The sequence below is a fragment of the Trichoplusia ni genome, chromosome 4, assembly GCF_003590095.1.
Source record: "Trichoplusia ni isolate ovarian cell line Hi5 chromosome 4, tn1, whole genome shotgun sequence".
Lineage (NCBI taxonomy): Eukaryota > Metazoa > Arthropoda > Insecta > Lepidoptera > Noctuidae > Trichoplusia > Trichoplusia ni.
The window spans coordinates 4034502-4049890 of NC_039481.1; the positions used below are offsets into that span (position 1 = coordinate 4034502).

General features: G+C 34.3%; 3 protein-coding genes across 3 annotated transcripts; 2 read left to right on the forward strand and 1 right to left on the reverse strand.

Annotated features, from left to right (window-relative positions):
• Positions 1-619: 619 nt before the first annotated feature.
• LOC113492606 (tRNA (adenine(58)-N(1))-methyltransferase non-catalytic subunit TRM6) lies at positions 620-2336 on the forward strand. Its single transcript, XM_026870130.1, has 2 exons — positions 620-2011; positions 2193-2336. The coding sequence occupies exons 1-2, from the start codon at positions 779-781 to the stop codon at positions 2271-2273; spliced, it is 1314 nt and encodes a 437-aa protein (XP_026725931.1). The 5' UTR covers positions 620-778; the 3' UTR covers positions 2274-2336.
• On the reverse strand, positions 2324-9781 carry LOC113492605 (serine/threonine-protein kinase GA29083). Its single transcript, XM_026870129.1, has 14 exons — positions 9578-9781; positions 9278-9495; positions 8309-8408; positions 7851-8045; positions 7662-7778; positions 7199-7386; positions 6994-7080; positions 6744-6904; positions 6169-6287; positions 5725-5824; positions 5459-5604; positions 5042-5191; positions 4457-4699; positions 2324-4301 (listed from the first exon to the last, which is right to left on the reverse strand). The coding sequence occupies exons 2-14, from the start codon at positions 9493-9495 to the stop codon at positions 4245-4247; spliced, it is 1881 nt and encodes a 626-aa protein (XP_026725930.1). The 5' UTR covers positions 9578-9781; the 3' UTR covers positions 2324-4244.
• Positions 9782-10196: 415 nt separating this feature from the next.
• Positions 10197-12505, forward strand: LOC113492607 (ras-related protein Rab-7a). The gene has a single exon (XM_026870131.1). The coding sequence runs from the start codon at positions 10320-10322 to the stop codon at positions 10944-10946; it is 627 nt and encodes a 208-aa protein (XP_026725932.1). The 5' UTR covers positions 10197-10319; the 3' UTR covers positions 10947-12505.
• Positions 12506-15389: the final 2884 nt, after the last annotated feature.

Genomic DNA, 15389 nt, shown 5'->3' on the forward strand with positions numbered 1-15389 from the left:
AGTTTTATGAAATTTATGTACCTATGTAACTTTAAAAAAATCACACTTGTTTCTACATAATAGCCAGTTCACAATTAGATTATAGATATAAATGTTTTGTTTTTCAGGAAATTTAAAATGGGATCGCTCGACCAGATTGTCGCTGCAAACGAGCGACGATCGACTCCATGAAGCAGCGACTTTTCGGGTCGCGGGAATTTAAAAATGGGGTCACGTGATCGGATTTGTCGCTGTAAACGAGCGACGAGCGATTGCGTGCGGTTACGCCCTTATGGTCCAAGATTGGAGTGACAACATTAAAGTATTTATTTCAAACCATTCCTCCATATCCAAATTACAAGGTCCACTGGACCTAATAGGCCTTTCTCAACTTGCTGCACTAGTTCAAGCCAGCCACCGCTTTTAGGTCATCGAACCATCGGACTTTGGTATGTATTTATGCAAGTTTTATTTTATTTGACACTGCAATATCAAATATTTTTAATATATCAAAAGTAGAATATTGTGAGATTATTTAAAGGTGGTCTATTAGACGACTGGATTTTTCAGTACAAAATAATTATGCAATAATTATTCAATGAGCGAAGAGCTGGTCCTTAACTTATAGTCTCAACTGTCAATGTCATAAACTTGCTTAGCTTTATGTTTTTGTGACGATTCGGATTGGAGGTTATAATATAAATCTGCAATGTGTTATTAAATAAAAACCCTTTATAGTCAAGTAATATACGAATTATACCACAAATACTAGTGCTTAAAATATCTGCAGTCTGCAATAATGTCAAACGAAATAAAAATTGGTGATTATGTTGTTATACAGAAACAGAATTACAAAAAACTGCATAAGTTTAATAAGGCTGATTCTTCAATAAGCTTGGGACGAGATACGGTAAATTTAAAAGGCATTGATGGCTGTCCCTACTTTTCAGTATTCAAAATGATTCCTAAAAGTAGCAAGAGGAATAGAGATTATACTGTAGAACTAGCTCAAGAAGCTGTGAAATTAAAAGATGAAATTGATATTAAAGTTTCTGGTAGTGACAATAGAAACATATTAGACGACGGAAACTCACAAAAGTTATCTGCATCTGATATAGAAACACTAAAGAGTGATTCAAATAAAGCATCTGATATTGTTGGGACATTAATAAATAATTCAAACACTTTTCATAATAAAACTGAATTTTCTCAAGATAAATATTTAAGGAAAAAAGAGAAAAAGTATTTTGAGTACTTTCAAGTCATAAAACCTAATTTAAGAGTAATAAGTGAAATTATGTACAAACTAGATCCTGGTAAAATCCAGAATTTGCGTATAGATACGTTGTCACAAATAATCACTATGGTGAATATACATTCTGAAGGGAACCACCTGTTGTATGACTCAGGATCAAATGGGTTAGTGGCTGCTGCTTTACTGAGTGTTATTGGAAAGGACACTAATGGTAAACTATTACACATGCACCCAGGCAACATGTCTCAGAAACAGGCATTGTTAGCCATGAACTTCCCTGAAGAACAGTTGAACAGATGTGTTTCAGTAAATGTTTATTCAGCTCTTAGACAATTCTATCAAGGATGTGATACTAATAATGGTGTTGACAAAGACATACAAACAAGTGAAAATGATGAAAATCCTCTTAAGAGAAAAGCAGATGAAACAGATGAACATCAAAGTAAAAAAATGAAACAAGAGGAAGATGAGGAATTAGTTGAATCTTTAGATAAAACAGACGGTGATAAACCAAGAGGGAATAAGAAGCCTAAATGGCACTTTGACAATATTGCTGCATCAGAAATACTGCAAAACAAAATGGATTCATTGGTGATAGCATGTAAAGAAGACCCTCAAAATATATTTAATGAACTGGTATCATTTGTAAAACCTGGCCGGCCATTTGTAATATATTATAGTGCAGTAGAACCCTTGCAGCAGTTATATCTGACACTGAGACCTCGTGCCAATGTAGCTGCATTAAAACTCACATGTAATTGGATGAGAAACTATCAGGTTAGTCTAGAATCATCAAAAAAGCCATTTTCCTCTTTAAGTTTATCTTTTGTAGTCCCACTGGCATAGGCCTCCTCTTTGTTTATGACATTTTCTTGTCTCTTGCCCTTTGCATCCATTCTATTCTTGCTCTCTTGTACATATTATTATACCATTACATAATTCTTAATTTTATTTTCAGGTGTTGCCAGAGAGAACACATCCAGAGGTGACAATGAATGGGGCAAGTGGGTATTTACTAAGTGGATATGTTTTAAAATAAGTTATCTGTGTATTAGTAGGTCTTAAATTTGTAGAAAAAAAAATACAACATTTTATAAATTTATTTATTTCTCTCATTTACTCAATGAACATATCATGTCTAAATGCATTATAAAATTTCATGAATCACTATGACTGACATGCAATGAATTGCAACTGTATATTTTTGTAGATACATTTCAATATCTGTTCAATATGTTTGCATTTTTTTGTTTTTAATTTATTATAACTCTTTATAATTTTCGATCATGATTAGATTCCTTTAAAATTGGGGTATCCTACCTAGGCAAATCTGATCACGTATAAATCACAACAGTAAATTTTCATTATAAAAATTTCATAAAATTGTCAAATACAAAGTCCAAGGAATACAAAATGGAAACATACAGAACACTTTTGGTACAGAGTTTAGTTATATCTTTCAAAACACTGAATGAACAGTAACAGTGCCATATCATCATACTGTAAAGGAATGTAATTCAGTCTAATGTGGTTTGCATTTGTTGTGTTGCTCAGTGATATATTAACACTATCATAATATGAAAAATAACTTAATTGATAGTAAAAAAAAATTACATTACATATTCGAGAGGAACATTGATTGCTGCGACCTGCGTGAATTATGATACATATAAGCGCGATAATAAATGAATTTGGCACTTATCTAATTATAAATTAGTATAGCTTTGTTTCCTAATGTGCCAAGCATTGCTTGATAAGCTAAAAGCCATTACCTGCTAGTTATGATACATGTTGTGCTGCAACAGGAACCAAAATCTTTTTGAAAATAATTATATTCTGTGTATTTTACCATCCCCAGTGCTATTTAGATATCTTCCTAATAGACTCGTATTTTAGACCAAATTATTAAAAAAATAACTGATATACTTAAATTCCACAATCAGTTTACAATTTATTCTTAGAAAGGGAAATGTTTATTAGCATAAAGACTTAACTACATTCTATTAAAAACAAGTTATCGCTGTCGCTAGCACCATTTTTGCAATAAGGTATTATTCACATTACATAAATGATTATAATTCTTTTATGTATCTTGTAGTCACTGAATGATTTCTTTTTACAAAAGGGGAATGTTACATCAAGAAATGAATGATATGATTACGATATGATAGAAGCAATAGCATTGGATATATGCCTACAAGCAATTCATATTATACAAAAAAACATTACAATTAAGTTGCGCTCTACACTTGTAAATATGAATTCATTGAAATAATTAAATAAGATATATTACTCGTATATTACAGAATGTTATCGTAAAATAAAATATTTGTTATAAATATTATAATTTCTTTATATCTAAAGTATTTTCAATCTAAAACTGAAAAGCTAACAAAGCAGTAAGATAAATCTAGAGATCTTTAGAATTGACAGATTTATTCGACATGCGAAATATAACAATATTCTACGGCTGACAATGATGTAGAAATAGAAGTAGTAGTAAACAGTTGAGCAGCCATATTAATAAGTCAATCGAGGGTTAAACACACTGGTCTGGCGTTTGTACACGCCAGTAAACAGCTACATCTCAATTTTGGCAAGCTACGTACACGATATAGTAACACACGCTCTTATTGCGAATTTGTAAAATATTAATAGACACAGATATACCACCCTTTTACATTTCGCTGAAAAGAAATAATCTTGTAATTTGTCTTACAATATAAGATAACACAATAATTCAAAACCAAAACAATAATACTGCACCGGAGTTCGCACCAAACAATATATAAATACATAGACTATTTATGCATGCAGTATCTTTAAGTAAAACATGTTAAATAAAAACTTTGGTATTGGTGTTAACATATCGAAAGGCATACGTCGCTGTCGTAAACAGCACTAAACGCTAAAGCAGTAGCGTAAGATTCAAATGAGCTCGAGTCTCGGCTTGGCCGGTAACGCGTCGTCACAAGGGCGCCGACACCGATAGGCGGCGGACAACGTCCAGCTATGAAGAATCCTCGTCGTACCACGTGCGGAAGTCGCAGCTTTCGTCATAATCGTCCTGTTAACAATACACGGTTTTAATATAATTATGGTAATATAATATCTTGTGATGCACATGACTATGCATGCGAGAAGCTATTGTTTTGGGTCAAATGTAGGTACTTTTTTATTCTAAAATGAAGACCAACAAAAGAAAATAGCTGATGAACTGACCGCCATCCAAACGTGGTCGAGCACGTCCTCAGCAGCGAAGCGTAGTTCTGGTTGCGGGCGCAGCATGTTGGCGACCAGGTCGATAGCGCCCGCCGACACGCGCTCCCAGTGCGGCGCGGGGAACTCTAGCCGCGCCGACAAGATGGCGTCGAACAATTTCTCCTGGTCGCCGTCAGGAGAGGAGAATGGTGGGAAACCGCAAAGCAAAATGTATAGAATGACTCCCGCAGCCCATACATCAATCTGTAAAACAAGTTTATTCATTTATTAACGTAATCATCGACGTTTTCCTGAAAACGCATGGCCGTACGTAAATGTTTCATAAACGTTTCAGTTATAATCTCTGCACGTGATTTGATTGTATGGTTTTGTTATCGAAAGTCTTTTGTCCGCAATATGTAGCTTATTACATGGGCGTTAGGAAAAGTTAGTTACGTAGTTCAAGTTCAACATTTTTTCAAACAATTGTGGGAATTATACCAAATTCTTTGTGAACAATGTATTTTTTATGTTCACGGACAATACTGATTTCATAAAATGACTTTAATACAAAAGCAAATGCTTTCTAAGACGTTATAATATTACCTTTAAACCATATCCAGTTTCCAGAAGAATTTCTGGAGCTACGTATGTAGGAGTACCGCAGACGGCGTGTAGAGGCCGCCACACTTCGACGGCCAGCCCGAAGTCAGCCAGCTTCAGGCCTCGTATACTGCCGTCCAGGCCTACTTCTACCTGCGGATCAATTGGGTATTTTATAAACTGTGTCCTCTTAATCTAGGATTTATTTATTTAACCATCAAATATATTTATTTACATCATAAGATTGATATTTTTACAAATGAATTATAAGTATTTGATACAAAACTGATAATTATTTTAACTTTATACAACAAGAAACAAATACGAGATACATGCGTCCATTTTGATATGATTACTTGAATGATTTGATATGAAAATATTAATTATGTTATAACTTATGTATGTTAGTTGATCGCTTACCAATAGATTTTCGGGTTTGATGTCACGATGCACTATAGAAAGCGAGTGTAGATATGCGATAGCGGATGTTAAGTGGCCGATTAGCAAACGCGCTTGGGGCTCAGAAAATTTGGAAGCGGCCGCGATACTATCAAACAAGTCTCCACCTAAAAATATAAATATCGTTCAAGTGGACTATGTCATATAAAGCCATGTCTTATATTCGAAGTATTGTTAAATGATGATATGATTGATTTGAATCCATATCATAAAATGGGAATACACACCACTGACTAATTCCATTACAAGGAAGAGCCATTCAGGGCTATCCTGTTCTTCGATGAGCGATACGATACGTGGATGACACAGCTTTCTCATTACACGGACCTAAAGAATAAGAAAAGAAAATGAACGCGGATATTATGCGAGTGTACTTTCTCTTCTACAAGCAGATGCAAAAAAGGTAATTTATATAAGAACATTTATACAGCAATATATTACATTACATTTAGGTGCAGTAGTGTACTACAGAAACTACACAATCATACACAAAAAAAAGAAGGATGGTAAGGTAAAATTTTAGTCAGTCATTACAATGTGAATAAGGTGATCAGGGTATTAGTTTTTGAGTCAATTTTGGGGAGTACTTTATAATTAGATTCAATCCAAGTGTGATCTTTTATATACCTTAGTACTAGCAGTACTAGTAAAATGAAACTCATTATATTTACCTCAGCCTCCACATAGTGTTCCTTGCCCTTGCATTTGGCCTTATCAATAATTTTGAGAGCATATTCCTTCCCTGTGGTCTTGTCTTTACATATCCGTACAACAGCGAAGTTGCCATCACCTATTATTATCACAAATGGTATGATAATGATTGTATAAAACTGGTCAAAATTGAGTATTTTTAAAGTGTATGTAGGGAAACAGTATCAAAGAATGTAAAAATAGTCAGTAAACTAGGATGCTTGTGCAACAAATTCAAATAGACTTTAATGCTAAAAAGAATGTGGATAGTTTAGACGTTTTATGTGAAGCAAGTTTCAAATACATACTTTGACCAGATAATACAACAGGTTGATTGTGAACATTGATATTGTTATAATAATTTTCTCGACAACTAACAACAAATTTGAAATTATATGCATATTTTTATACCTACTTCTATTCCTTTTGTGGGAAAGGTACAAGTTCACAATTCGCCTGGTGTATTACGACAACACAAGTTGAAAATGATATGTTAGATATTGAATATTAAAAATTAATCTTATGTTAGATGTAAAGTGTGTTAATAAATGTTTACCAATAATTCTGCCGACGCTGTACTTTAAGCGTAGTGGTTGCGGCAGCTGTGGGCCGGTCGTGTCGTCAGCGGCGTCACCGGCCGCGCCCGCGCCGGCCTCGCTGGCCGCCCGCGCTGCTCCGCCGCCAGCCTTCACAGGCATGCGAGGCTTCGGTCCCGCCCTTATTATAAGAAAATAGAAACATTGACGTTAAAAACTACATAAATAATATTTATTCTGTAATGAATGCACAAGTTGTTCTATTTTTACCTTGAATTCCTAGATATTGGAGTTTTCCTACATTGTAACACAGCTTTATTCTCTTCAAATTCCAATTCAAAATCTTCTTGGTTTACCCTAAAAATTGAGGATATATTAAATGGTTTATTTGAATTATTTCTTCCATAGTAGTACATTTGAGTCAATTTATTTAAATCCAAGTGTATTTGATTTTTTATCACTTCAATAACGGTACCTTTCGTTCCCATAAGCAAAGAACACATCTTCGACTTCAAAAAATTGGTTTAATGCGGTAACCACTGATCCAGTTCGTGTGAAAACCTTTCGGACGCATCCGGTGTCTAACTTTACACATTCTGTGATCGCAGCCAGGGCATGTTCCAATGTCGGACTGTTACGTTTGTTCAGTAACAACCTACAGACCTGTGGAAACATAATAACGTAACCATGACGTGTGACTGCAAGGACATTAATCATAATACGTAAGCAATAGTAATTCTAACACTGTTTTCCTGTTGTATGCCACATAATTCTTCAATATTTGTTATATGTATTTGTTATTATTGAGAATGGAGTTTTATTGACGAATTCATGTCACAAATCTTGATACATTTTATATTGAAAAAGCAGTTAGGGTCAACACATCTATTGTATTGGGTAATTAAGAAAAATTTTTTTAGAAGTTTGACATATCTTACCTTTCGAGGTTTCACTCCATTCCTAATAATAGTAACTATACGGGGTCGGACTACATTGTCTCCAGCCGGGCTAACCCTTGCCGTCCCGTTGCCAGTAGTAGTACTACTACCATTTGCCTGTAAAAGTTCTTATTTAGTTTTCATGGCACATAAATTGGCTGGATAAGGAGTTGCTAGGAATTAGCTTACCTGCAAATATCGGGACAGTCTGTTATTTGCTCTAGCTGGGGATGGACTTGAGCTATCACTCAAAGACTCTGGGCCACTAAGTCTAAATGATTGAGGGGTCACTGCACTGGCTTCATAATCTAGACGTTTGAATGGCTCACCAAATCCACTACACACATATGATTGTCCATCTTCTAGATCATCCAGTTTGCCTATCTGAAATTGTTATCACATTTCTTAGTCAGTACTTATTTGAGATTGCAGCATATTTAATAAATATGTTGTCTACTCTAAACTACTTATCTAGGCCAGAGTTTACTTTATTATTAACGGTGTAACTCGTGTCTTTAATTAAAAAAACAACAACACAAGTAATTAATTGTTGGTCTAAGTTTTTTTCTTTAACTTTCATGAAAATAAGAAAGTCTAAAAATCGTTGTTATATAACTTACATAAAACCATAAGTATAAAGAACTTACTTTTCTACCCTCAAGTGAATATATTGTCCTGACCCCGCTTGGTAAAGTTACATTGTCAACCAAAACCCTTGTTAAATCTGCTGTGAGACTATCAAAAGACCTGCAATATAAAAAGTCAAAATAAATATAATTTTCTAAAATCTAAATAGTATTTATAGTTGATACAGTTATTTTAGTTTTTTCTTGTATTGTCATATTTTTTTTTAAATTGACATCAACATAAGACATTGATTGGAGGATAACAAGCTTCCTTCTTACTAAATAGTAAGCAATTATTTCAGAATAAATTTAATAGGATATTTATACATCACGGGAAGGAAAGGCAAAATTGCAATCAGCCAATTATCATAGCATCCTGTAAAACCTTGATAGTATAATTGTTACTTAATTTACTGAATACTAAGAGCATTAAATCAATTCCAGCAAGAAATTATATCTGAAAGACTTACTATTCAACTTTATAAAATAACTATATTATAAAATAGGTGTCATTCATTGGCTTGCATATCTTACAATATTTATTTACAATGTATGTTAGATAAACATTATGTGGCAGCCAGTATACTATGCCCTTAAGATGACATTAGTTTCCTTTGAAAATTGTTTTGTCACACTTTGTAAGCAACTTTGTAGTCAGCTGTTGGGAACTTAAATGCCAAGACTGCAGAAACCTTTATATTTTCTTTGATGTTATTTTAAACTAGGGTTTACAGTTTCCAGATTTTATATCTTCAAAAGTTTGAAAACAATAAGCCAAAAACATTTCTGCAAACATTAATTTGATAGCAGACAAAATAGAGCATTTCGTCATAAATCACAATTGAACTACGATTACTTACATAAACACTTTATAAGCGTCTAATTTAGAATATCGGTTTTAGGTATGTATAAAAGTGAAAGTGTTCTAATAAATTTCTAAGTGGAACTGAAACTTTAGAATTATTATGACACGTTATATTTTTTACGTACCTGTATCTTTCGGGCAAGACTGGAATTATAACACCTGAATAAAATTTATCACCATTTCGAAAAAATCTGACTCGTTTTGCTTTACGCGCGGCTGGCGTTCGGAGCAAAACGTTACGTCGGTTCGTCCTAGTTTTCAGAATTTCCATGTCGCTAAAGTCTTTTTCCAGCTCACATACTGAGCTGGAACGGCTGCCACTGCGGCTCAGATTATTCTCCATCTAAAAAATATCAAAAGCTAAATCAAATACACAATAAGGTACAGCATAACGGATCATCTTTACAACACGATCTAACCCTCACCTTTTCCTTTCGGGTAAAACAAACTATTTTCCTCTTGCGGAGTGGGAACAGCAGGTCATCACTGTTAATATTTTCCCATTTTACACTTTAAAAAGTGAAAACTATATAGAAATTACTATATCCGCTCAGAACTCATGAATCACACAGAAATCAGCACAGACAGACCAATCAACCCATGAAATGAATCAAACGACCATGAACAAAATTTTCATATTTTTTTGTAATTATTGCTCTTTTTTATTCTAGTAAGAATGGGTACATTATCTTTTAAGCACAACAAATAAGGATTTTAAAATTTAAAATTATAAAAGCACGCAGGTTAAAGTAATTCATTTTTATCGACGGCGTCAATGTTATTTATTTAACATTGTCGACGTAAAGCAAGAATATTGTAAACAAAAAAGACTTTACTGCACTTGTTTGTTTTCGTTGATATCGTTAGGTTAGATATTATTAGGTGGTTTTAATTAGGTTATTTCGAAATTGTAAGTTTAAATGGATGCCATTCCATTAATTTTACTAAAAATAGAAATTATAATATAGAACCCTATGGTGCCAAAGGCTATAAAATGGAAATGAATGTACGACCATAATGCTGGGAATGGCAACACCGATTAGCCATAGAAATAGCTAGCCACGAAAAACAGGTGACGCATTTATCAATTTCGTTTTATGTCAAAAGTGCAGACAAAGAGTGTGATTATTTTGTAATTTTTCACGTTTTTATAAATTTCTGTGTAAAATGTCATCAAGAAAAAAGGTACTTCTGAAGGTGATCATCCTTGGCGACAGCGGTGTGGGCAAAACTTCGCTTATGAATCAGTTTGTCAACAAGAAATTTTCCAACCAGTACAAGGCAACAATAGGCGCAGATTTTCTCACGAAAGAGGTAATCGTAGATGATCGAATCGTCACTATGCAAATTTGGGATACTGCAGGACAAGAACGATTCCAGTCCCTGGGAGTGGCGTTTTATCGTGGGGCGGATTGTTGCGTCTTGGTGTTTGACGTAACTGCCCCCAACACGTTCAAGTCCTTGGAAAGTTGGAGAGACGAATTTTTGATACAAGCATCGCCACGAGACCCTGATAACTTCCCTTTCGTCATATTGGGCAACAAAGTTGATCTGGACAATCGCGCTGTTTCTGCCAAGCGTGCACAGCAGTGGTGTCAAAGTAAAAATGATATTCCGTATTTTGAAACTAGTGCCAAAGAGGCTGTAAACGTTGAGCTTGCATTCCAGACCATTGCTCGTAATGCATTGGCACAAGAGACAGAAGCAGAGCTTTACAATGAGTTCCCTGATCAAATCAAGTTGAACGCCAATGACAATGGCCGCAACAGGGATGGTGACAACTGTGCTTGCTAGGCCCTAAGGTACATGCTTCAGTGATGGCAATTTATTAGTCTCTCAGATTATATAAAGTAAACATACATTAAAGTATAGTAATATTCTGTAAGTAATGTTTCCTTTTATATCATTATATCATGTAAAAATGTATAGAAATATTATATGCCACATTCTTCAATATTTGGTTAGGACAAGAACTTTTGCAAAATTTATGCATGTTAAATTGTAACTCTTTGTTTTTATTTGTGTAAGTACAATATTGTTTTATTACAATTGTTTTTTACATGGCAAAATTTACAGTGAAATTATTTGTTCCAAGGACCAGTAAAATACTAAATTTATAACAAATATGATTTTTTCTTATAAATCTTACATGAGTTAATGAAATTTTATGTTCATGTTAACTTTGGTTCTGTGGTTTTGGCATCTAATGAAATTTTTATTTTGAAAATACAAAAAATATTATATACCTTATATAATATAATAGATAATTTGTGTACAATTGTTATAATTGTAAATCATGTAAGCAAAGCATGCAATTTTATGTTGAATGCTGGTATCAAATACTTTTTAAAGACAACAATGTTTCTTAATCTAAAACAATGGATCATTTAATACATTCAATATTGTACCTATTTATAATGACTATTTTGGATTTATTTTAAGCAATTGTTTAGTGTACTTCAAAATTTTCTACATAATTCTCATTGACAATATAAAGAAAATACTTCAGTAACATTCATGATATATAAATGTGATATTTTATGCATATAAATTATGCCTTTGTTATTTGTTCAGTTGCTCTTTGGTGAAAATTTTGAAATATACAGTATTGATGTGAATTATTGGCTTCATTACTGTGCTGTTATCCATTAATTGGATTATGTTAAAGACAGGACAGTATTTGTATGAAGTTATACAACACTGAACATTTCTGTATATATTTGGAATTTAAACATTAGTTTTAAGTAGTTAATGATAACATCATAAAATAACATGTTATTACTCAGCACTTTCATGATAAGTTGTGGGTTATGAGAACAAAAGTGATAGGATGCTATGACTCATAAGAATTTAAACACCTGCACAGAAATTGGAAAAAAGTAAATTCCCTGGTCATGTATTGTGAATCTAAGCAATATTTGTTTAACATGTTTAGAATACAGCAGCTTGAAGTGAAGCCTAATGCAACACCAGCTTTGTTAGAGTTTTAGATATTTGGATGGCATTTGTGCTGCAGACGTCCCTGTTGTTATTGGTATTGTGTAAGCATTGTATCATAAAGTCCATTGAGTGTAGTTATGAATACTATTATTAATGTTTTGTTATGGACCTTGCTTAAAATGTTCATCATCCACATGACCTTGCCTTTTAGTTGAATACTATTTATTTTCTAAATTCGTGATTCTTTTGATTCTCACATGTTTTTACATTGCATATTTTATAATTATTATAGTATAATTAAATTACCTACAACAAATATAAAATAAGATCTAGTTATAATAAAGGAAGGTAAAAAGATGTATGCTGTAATAATGGTTGCTTCTAATTTTATATTAATAAATAAATAAAAATAACAAATTGTTTTTGTTACCTGTCAGAATTAATGTAAGTATGTAAGAAACATAAATCATCTGAAATCTACAATTTAGTCAATTCATATGATGCGTATTCGTCGCAAAGAATATGGGACAAAAAAGCGATAAAACACTCGAGTTTTAGTCTTGATACACTCTAAGTATGTAGAATAGATTAGGTACCTCTATCAAAAGAAAAGTAACTAGTAGATCATGTCTATTGTTAATCATTGTAAAACGATCGAGCAGGCATCAAGTATCGTTTCTGTAGTCAGCAATAACACAAATTGACCCTAATAAGGAAGTTTTTATGGAATATAGATGCGTATAGAGAAGCAAACAATTCTCTCGGTAACAATGCGATACGTATGTAGGGGGTTATAAATAATTAGTCATGCTCGGGTCAGAGTCTGTCTATTAACAATAGGAAAGGCATTTCAGTCCGACGTTAAGTGGAACATACCTATTGACTATTAATCATTATAATTGTCAGTAAAATCACTTATTCTAGGTTCTGCTAAGATATCTGGGATTGAACTTTCTATCTTACAAATTATGGGAGTGAAACCTTTCAACTGTTCTCATTATCGACGCCTCACGCCTCTATGTGTCGACAAACAATCGTGAAAATTACTTTGCGCCGATTGCTCTAATTAAGTGGATTACCAGAGACAATGTCTTCATTGTTTAAAAAAAAATACGCTACCCGCGTTAAGATTTTAATCGTGATATAGCGCTGGTTTCTCGAGCATTCAAGTAAAAGACATCATCATCAGTACAAAGACACCGGACGGACTCAGGACAGGCATTCGTGGATCACAGAAACGCTTCTTACGCGGGGATCGAACCCACGATTCATCACACACAGTGGGTTTGGCGTGGTGGTCTCAACCAATCGGCTATTCGTGCAGCCGCAAAGTAAATTTACCTACTTACATGTAAGTGGTTTCTTTCGCTATTATTGTGAAATGGCGTCCCATTTATCTTCTTTTGTAACTCAACTTTTTTTCTGGTAAGGCGGTGATATGAGCCGAAAGCCGTGCTTGGCAATGCGTAACAATTCATTACGCACGTCGCACGTACCTCTAGTGGTACTGATATATAATTCTAATTAGATACTTGTATCATCATTAAGTATTATGGTAAATATATTTATGTTACTCATTTAGGCCCACTGAGCAGTTTATACTATATATTTAGTAAACATTGAGTCATATACCAACGTACGTCAAAAACGTTGCTTTCGAACAGTTGCGTTACATCCTTTCTTGGTGTAGCCTAGTATTGGCAACTATGCAAGTAGGTATCAACTAGGTATACCTGCCTATTTCAACAGTGAATTACTTTGAATAATAACTAAAAAAAATCTTGTGTCTAAGCTATAACCGCATAAGTGAATCGATCACATGTTAACCTATGCTTGACGCGGTTGGTCCGTAGATGGGTGACCATCTTTGTCATGACGAGTTCCTCCGAGTTTCGAAAGGCACGTTAAATTGTGGGTCCCGGCTGTTATTCCAACATCTTTGACAGTCGTTACAAGTAGTCAGAAGCTTGGAAAGTCTGACAACCAGTCTAACCAAAGGGTATCGTGTTGCCCAGGTAACTGGGTTGAGGAGGTCAGATAGGCAATCGCTCCTTGTAAAACACTGGTACTTAGCTGAAACCGGTTAGACTGGTAGCCGATCCCAACATAGCTGGGAAAAGGCTAGGCTAATGATGATGATGAATGAATAACTAAAAAAATTCTAATGGACCAATATGATGTGAGTAAAATAAAGAACAAATAAGAAACATCAAGTAGTGAATTTAATTATGTAATATTTTCAAATAAGTATCTATGAATTATGTCACGTATTAATCGCAAGGGAATGTGCTTAGCCATGTTTATGAATTATCTTTACTAATAGGGTCTAATAGTCTGTATATGAGCGATATTAGCCATTTATATGTAATTAATAAAGCACAACTCTCATAATGATACCTACTTAACTACGCAATTCAAACGCCTGTCCCAATTTTACAAGCAAAAAATGGCTAGTGTTTGTTATTGCGAACATTTTTGACTAGACTCTGAAGGGGTGGTTAGTGAACCTGACTGCTAAAATCCGGAGGTCTGGGTTTGGTCCGGATTAATCTCCTGCAAATTTGTCATAGGTGCTTTTTTCAGTAAGTACCACTGTATTATGTCATTGTCGATAACATATACAGCGTAAAGGCTTCTGCTTAGGTTGTAGACCGATGGAAGTTTGTGGGTTTGTAAAAGATATTAAATGGTTCGGGGTGTTGGAGACCTAAATCATTTATACAAATGCTTAATTTTGAAATCAATGCAATCATACATGATTTTAAAATTAAAAACTTTGCCTTATCTCGGTTAGCAGGCAATTTAGGTACCATTTAATTCTAGAGAGGTAGGAACGTTGCTTGCTTTTATGATTTTCCCTAAAAGTAATTGCCTTAGATTCAGTTCGCCTTAAATAGATAGGTAATAAAGAGAAGCTGTGGTGGTAAGGAGAGGTGCTGTTACAAACTGCCACTGCCACGTCACTGTGACGTACCTATTAAGTAATTAAGATAAAATATCGATTCATAGAGATCCAAGTGACGTCAAAAAGCGCCTGAAACCCTGACCTTTAGATATCATCTAGTGCCTGTTGCTAAAGTTGCAGCATTAAATCATCCGGAGTATAACTGTTACGTGAAGTTTATGTAGGCGAGCGACAGTTTCACGTTACTTTGGTATTTCGCTGGAGTCATTCATGTATTGGCACTCAGAAGAATAATGACTTTAATTCAGCCTGCGCATGCGGAGGGGTCGGAGAGGCGGGGGGCAGCCGGCAGGGGCGGGGAAGCGGGGTGTGGCTCGGTGTTTCAGCCGGCT